Genomic DNA, 6,723 nt, shown 5'->3' on the forward strand with positions numbered 1-6,723 from the left:
CAACAAAGAAAACCAAAGAGAAAGAAAATAAAAAACAAAGAAATGAAAAAGGAAATGAAGAAAAAGAGAAAACCAAAGTAAACCGCTAACGAAAAAAAGCAGAGAGTCTATGCGTTCAGTGTCTGCCTCCCTTTGTCTCTCCTCTAAGAAAAGGCGGCTAGGGTTTCTGCCTCCCGTCGGCGGCGCCACTGATCTCCCACGTCTCCTGTAGCCTTAGGGCCATGGGTGCGCGGTGGATCCCGGTCCTTGCCGGCGGGAGGGCTCCGTTTTCAGGTGCTTCCTTCAGTTTTATTAGGGGTTGTGTCCTTTTCAAGAAGATGAGACTGCGGCGGCTTTCTTGAAGATGTAATAAGGTTCTCCCCGTCTAGCCCCCGTCCTGATGGTGTGTCTAGCATCGTCGGAGGGTGTGTGGAGGTGTGTCTCTAGCGTATCTCGGGGGATTCGGCCGGTGATTGTCTTTGGTGGATCCGGTCGGATCCGGTCTTCGTTCGTCTTTGTTCATGTGTCTTCAGGTTGGATCCTTCCGATCTAATCTTCTCTTCATCGGCGACGGTTGCTGTTTTGGTGCATTGGACCTACGAGGCCTTAACACGACGACTTCCCGACTGTCTACAACAAGTTGTGCCCGGCTCCGACGAGGGAGGGGCGATAACGGCGGCGCGCCTTCGACTCGCTTCAGTGCTTGTAGTCGTCGCTAGATGTCTATGAATCTAGATGTAATTTTCATTATTTCTGGGGTTCATTGTACTGTCATGATTGAAGATGAATAGATCGACGGTTTCTCGAAAAAAAAAACGCAAAACAAACGTTAAAACAATACAGGAACACGTAGAAAAATAAACTGAGCCCACTGGAACCGGAGTTGGGCTGGCCCATAACGCGCCTGCACGGGCCAATTGTGGTAATACACTCTCATGGAATGCTTGCGGACCCAGGCCTGTCTGAGCTGCATAAATTAAGCAGTTCAGCATATAGGAAGATTAAAAGTTTGTAAAAAGAAAACATTACAAGATTTTTCCTCGAATTTTCGTTTTCACTTTGGGGTTTCGATCACTTTGTCAGCAGGTAGGAAAAGATTACAAGATCAAAAGACACAGGCGATCGCCGTCACGGCGATGGGTTGGTAACTTGGTATCAGGTGGACGCCGATCGCCGATAAAAGCGCACCGTGAGGCCGCCGGCCGCCAATGCATGCACACACGATACAACCGCGAAAACGAAAGCTGCGGGATAAAGCGCACGGCATGTTTTGCTATACGCTCTTTGCGTGGCGGAGAACATTTCTTCATCGCATCCGACTCCGAGAAGCTGGTCGTATTCACGTGGATAAGTCTTATCTCATTGACAATTACGTACACCGGATATGGTTTTCGTACCATTTGGATATACATCACGCGAGAGACGTGCAGCAAATCACCGCTGGACTTTCTGAGATGAGTCTCTGTGGCTTGCAAAATGCCCATCTCATCTCATTAAGAGGAAACAGGTGCATCAGTGCCTCACTACTCCCTTTATTACACACTCACTCCGTCCGTGAATAAGTGTACATCTAGCTTTTGTTCTAAGTCAAAGTTTTAAAATTTTGATCAACTTTATAGAAAATAATAGTAACATATATGACATCAAATTGGTATATTATCAAAGTGCTTTTTAAAACGGATCTAGTGATACTAATTTAGTGTCATAAATGCTATTTACTTTTCTCTAGAAAGTTGGTCAAAGTTCTAAAATTTTAACTTAAGACAAAAGCTAGATGTACATTTGTTCGCGGACGGAGGGAGTAATGTGGTGGGTCCATGTTTTTCGAGATTTAACTTTGATCATAAATTTAAGGCAACCGCGGCGGGAGCATGACAGATATCTTTGAATTCGTATCCGAAAGAAGTTTTCAAAGGTATAATTTTTTAGTAAAATGATTTATCTATTGTTGATCTAATTTATGATCAAAATTGAATCTTAAAAAACATGAGCACTACATTATGAAATGAAGGGAGTGGGTAGTAACAGGTATTTTTCAGATGAGAAACGAAGGAGGAGTCTGTCTTTTAACTGGGCTTGATTGAGCGCTACTAGGATGCACTGATCTTATACCGGCGTGATGATCAGGCCACCTTCCATAGCCCATGATGAAGCAAATGGATCAATCAATCAATCGAACACGGTGTGAACGGATCCAGGCGTATCTCCAGATTGCGGCGGGGCACCGGCAGGACTAGCTTGCAGTTGCGAGTCACTCGAAGGGGCACAGGTTGTCACTTGTCAGCTTGATGCTTGGACGAGGCCTGCATGTCCGTTTCATCGGCCGGGGTCCGGGAGCAGCTGGCTGCGTGCAACCACCATGCCGTGCCTGCAGCCGAGAAACGGATACGGCCAAAGGCGCCCTTTTCGTTCTCGGACGAGCAACCCGACCCCTTCACGATTGTTCTGCAGTGTCCAACGAAGATCGAAAGTACGGTGCAGTACCGACTGTACTGCACACACACGCGCACTAGGAAGATCGGGCAGAAAGATAGGCAGGCACCTGATGACCTGAATACCTAACGAATGAAATAAGCTCATCACTCCAGTGGACTACTATATATTTTTCTAGACAAGTTTGGCGATTGAGGTAAGCCGTGACATCAATCGAAAGATATAAGATATCTAGGCAGATCAGCGGGATTAGATTATGTGAGAGATAACCAAGCAAACAACGGGGGACCATAGCCGTAGCATGTTCTGGATGCATATATACTTTAGAATTATAGGAGTATATAATTGGTGAAGTGATCGTACTTTTCAATTTCTGACGGTGCCCAAAATATTGTAAATTGCCTGATGTGATGCCATGATCTAGGAGCACTCTGTCGACATGGTGGAGTATTTGGTGCTACCGAGGCTTAAATGCTACCGTGATACAGGCATCTGGGCGGTTGGATTCTTAGATCGGACGACATTTGGGAGCTGTTGGATTTGCTAGACCTATGCACAATTTTTGGACTCCTCAAAGACTTTGTTGCAAATGTTGCAGAGTTACTGAGAGCCGTCCGATCTGAGAATCCGACGATCCAGGAACACGTATCACGGTAGCACTTAAAGCTTGGTAGCACTAGATATTTTCCCCGTCGATATGTATTACGCATTCGTAGTAGCAGAGTGCTTGCCTCTTTCTCATCAGAAAATAAAGGAGAAAATAATTGTATCATAATAATATTGTACTACAACCAATGGAGAGTGACTTGTCATTACTCCACCGCAAACCTTACATTTTGAAAGTTCAATCTAGTATGCAATCTAGTATGAAAATGTAGCATGTAGATTCCGGTGCTTTTCGTCTTAATGAAATTGAGGACGACCCTCTTTCTTAGCACAACAATAAAATAAGGACTGATAAAGTTGAGGAGGGGAGGATAAGGGGCGGCATCAAGTTGGAGGACGATGCCCTTGCTGCGAGCCTGACCTGACCTGGGAGCGCCCATTCGCCCGTATCTAACCTTTGAGCTCTGATCCCCATTGCCAGCCCATTTCATGGCATGCAATTCAGGGATGCCTAATCATTGAGCCGCAAAAGAGTTTTTCCCTGAACTTTTCATCATTCAGTCAACCGAAAAACAAGATAATGTGATGTGGAAAAGGTTATCGGTTCACCTCGACATGTCCATTCATGTGCTAGCAGTTGTAGACAGGAGGTGAACCGTGATAAAATGTAGCCCTCCGTTCCTAAATACAAGTCTTTTTAAAGATTCTAATATGAACTACATATGGAGCAAAATGGGTAAATCTATACTTTAAAATATGTGTATATACATATACATTTGTATGTAGCCTATATTGAAATATCTAGAAAGATCTATATTTAGAGACGGATAGAGTACTAGTAACAACTAGCAAGCCTTATCCTCCTGGATTTGCATGTCTGTATGTGCCTTGATTTCGTTCCTTCTAGAGAGTGCTTAGCTGCTCCAAGGTAAGCACTTGCACAAGTTGATCGGGTCGGATAGCAACAAAATGTGGTCCCAAAAGCGAATGCTCTTTTTCTCTTTTTCTTCTGCATTTGTTTTATTGATATTAAAGCATGATAGCAACTAAAACACACACAATAAAACCCTAGAAAGGACAAGATATGTGCGTTTTCAGATCTACTCCGTCAAAGATATAACTGTGACTGTGATCTTGTTGTTTCTCTCTTTTTTTTTCCTTTTCAAAAAGGAGTTTAAGCTTCTCGGCCATTTTTTATGCGAAACTGATGGGAGCTTTATTCCAAACATGGAGGATTTCTGCTCATTCATACCGCAGTATCCCGGCCTCTGCACCATCTTGTTCTCCTTGGCTGTGCTTCAAAGAAGTTCCAATTTTTTTCGTGTGAAAATTTGAACTTCTTTTACGTAAAAAAAAAGAGTACGAATAGGTCACAACGTATAGAGACTTCATTCCTACTGCATTCATATGCACCAGGACCGAAAGGGATGCAATCGAATGCATCCACCAATGTGTACTATCATGATTCATCAGATCTATCAGAGATCAGGGTAGCTGGGTAGGTCAGCATAGACCCCCCTGGCTCCATCCTCCAAAGTCAAAATCCCCATCGCCCAAGGAACAAGGCCTCTTCACCTCACCGCAAATCTCTATCCCCAACACGCACTGGCACAGTGGCACCGCCCTCTCTGCCTTCCTAACATTACCATGTCCTCCTGACCGATATATAAACACCTCTCGCGTGCCGGTATGCAGTTGCAACATCTCTGACCGAGAGAGAGCCCGAGATAACTCTATTGGCCTGGCCCCGTGACCTACCTTGCCTATCTCTCACCGCCCCCTCCATCTCTCTCTCGCGTGGCGGGGTCGAAGCTGCGTGCCCAGATCGTGCCATGAAGGTGCAGTGCGACGTGTGCGAGGCCGAGGCGGCCTCCGTCTTCTGCTGCGCCGACGAGGCCGCGCTGTGCGACGCCTGCGACCGCCGCGTCCACCGCGCCAACAAGCTCGCCGGCAAGCACCGCCGCCTGTCCCTCCTCCACCCATCGCCGGCCTCCTCCTCGTCGCCTTCGCCGAAGCCGCCTCTCTGCGACATCTGCCAGGTGGGATATAGTACAAATCAAGAACGTTTTCAGATATGTGTGCCATTTGTGTTGCTACGGCGAGAGCTGATGTTATGTCGTTGTGGGCTGCAGGAGAAGAGGGGGCTCCTGTTCTGCAAGGAGGACAGGGCGATCCTGTGCCGGGAGTGCGACGTCCAGGTGCACACGGCCAGCGAGCTGACGAGGCGGCACGGCCGGTTCCTGCTCACCGGCGTGCGCGTCTCGTCGGCGCCGGCGGAGTCCCCCGCGCCGTCGGGTCAGGAGGAGGAGGGGAACAGCACCAGCCCCTGCATCGCCGACTCCTGCAGCGGCGACGCCAGTGGCACGGCGAGCGCCAGCGCGAGCGCGAGCGACGGCAGCAGCATCTCCGAGTACCTGACGAAGACGCTGCCCGGGTGGCACGTCGAGGACTTCCTCCTGGACGACGCCGCCGTCGCCGTCTCCTCGAACAAGCCGTATCAGGTCAGTTCAAGACTTCCAGCGCACTGCAAATACTGCTACTTTTACTAGGCAATCTAAGACAACCTGCGAGCACAATGAAACTTGATTTTGAGCCCCCAATCATCATTTGGATAGTTCATCTGCTCTAACCAGTAACCATGCCCCGCTCCCAATGCTTTTGAGCTCGCAATCATTTAGGTAGTTTGTTGTCATGCTCGCAACTAGCACCAAGAAAAATCCGAAGCAGGGTGTCAGGATAATGTCTCAGTGGAGACCACCAACATATGATGCTCTAACGCCAAAATGGCCATAGGAATATCTACTCGCTCCTACCACTTTTGGCATTGCAGACTTAACCCATCTACACTACAAACAAGAAATGCAGATTTCGTGTTTCTTTTTCTTTTGAGCAATAGATAGATATTGTTTTGTTGCTTGGACTGATTTGGCAACTTGACACTCGTCTTAGCAGGGAGGAGGGCTGGCTAGGATCGGTGGGCCGCAAGAAGGTGAAGGTTACCCGGCGTGGGCTGGCCAAGAGCAGCTGATCGGTGGCGTCGTTGTCGCTGCGGGTGAGCGGGCCAGCCGCGAGCTGTGGGTACCGCAGATGCACGCGGGGGCGGCGTGGGCCGGCAGCAAGCGACCTCGGCCGTCGTCTCTCGGCTCCTCCTTCTACTGGTGAAAACGTGCGCTTTGCAGTACCAGTACTAGGACTAGTAGCGGATAAAATCAGAAAATGACCTGGACCATGAATTTTTGTTTGATCTGCAGTTGCTCGCTTCAGAAATTACTGTCATTTTTTACTGCGTCCTCAATGTGTCGCTTCTGAGTCTTTGGGAACACTGGATCACTGGACTGTTTGACCTTTGAAGTACTCTGCGCCTTTGGTTTTTCGGAACGAATCCTGCTCATTTCTTTTTTAGGGGAAAAATTGCCATTTTATTCAATGTTTAACGCCTCAGGGACGATCTCCGAGCTAACACACTCCGGTGATACATGGAGCCAAGTTTACATAAAGATTTCAAGCAACCCTCCCTAATTAGGACGTGTGCGACATTATTTGCAGAGCGTCGCACCCAAGCAATCCTAAAGTCTGAAAATGATCCAAGTATATCTTCTCCACCAGTTGCCCATTGGCTGAGAAGTCCTTCTATTCATTCATGAGCTTTCTTGCCACCACTTGTGAGTCCGTCTCGAGAATGATCCTCTGAACATTTTTAGTTCA

The 6,723-nt window shown here is 47.6% G+C and overlaps 1 protein-coding gene across 3 annotated transcripts; it reads left to right on the forward strand.

Moving 5' to 3' along the window:
• The first annotated feature begins 4,540 nt into the window (after positions 1-4,540).
• LOC123054051 (B-box zinc finger protein 20) lies at positions 4,541-6,369 on the forward strand. 3 transcript variants are annotated; one of them, XM_044477707.1, is made up of 3 exons: positions 4,554-5,057; positions 5,151-5,519; positions 5,968-6,369. In XM_044477707.1, exons 1-3 carry the CDS (start codon positions 4,851-4,853, stop codon positions 6,178-6,180), a joined length of 789 nt encoding a protein of 262 aa, XP_044333642.1. In that variant the 5' UTR covers positions 4,554-4,850; the 3' UTR covers positions 6,181-6,369. The 3 variants fall into 3 exon arrangements, with proteins under 3 accessions (XP_044333641.1, XP_044333642.1, XP_044333644.1); XM_044477709.1 differs by having other exon boundaries at positions 4,559-5,057; positions 5,971-6,369; XM_044477706.1 differs by having other exon boundaries at positions 4,541-5,519; positions 5,971-6,369.
• The last annotated feature ends 354 nt before the right edge of the window (positions 6,370-6,723 follow it).

This window comes from Triticum aestivum, chromosome 2D (assembly GCF_018294505.1).
Source record: "Triticum aestivum cultivar Chinese Spring chromosome 2D, IWGSC CS RefSeq v2.1, whole genome shotgun sequence".
In the NCBI taxonomy this organism is placed as follows: domain Eukaryota; kingdom Viridiplantae; phylum Streptophyta; class Magnoliopsida; order Poales; family Poaceae; genus Triticum; species Triticum aestivum.

What these genes read in the sequence shown, in the direction of transcription:
- LOC123054051 (XM_044477706.1), top strand. Translation starts at nt 4,851, where the DNA reads ATGAAGGTGCAGTGCGACGTGTGCGAGGCCGAGGCGGCCTCCGTCTTC. An exon ending in CCTCGAACAAGCCGTATCAG is followed by an intron (nt 5,520 to 5,970) that starts GTCAGTTCAAGA and finishes TCGTCTTAGCAG; the next exon opens with GGAGGAGGGCTGGCTAGGAT.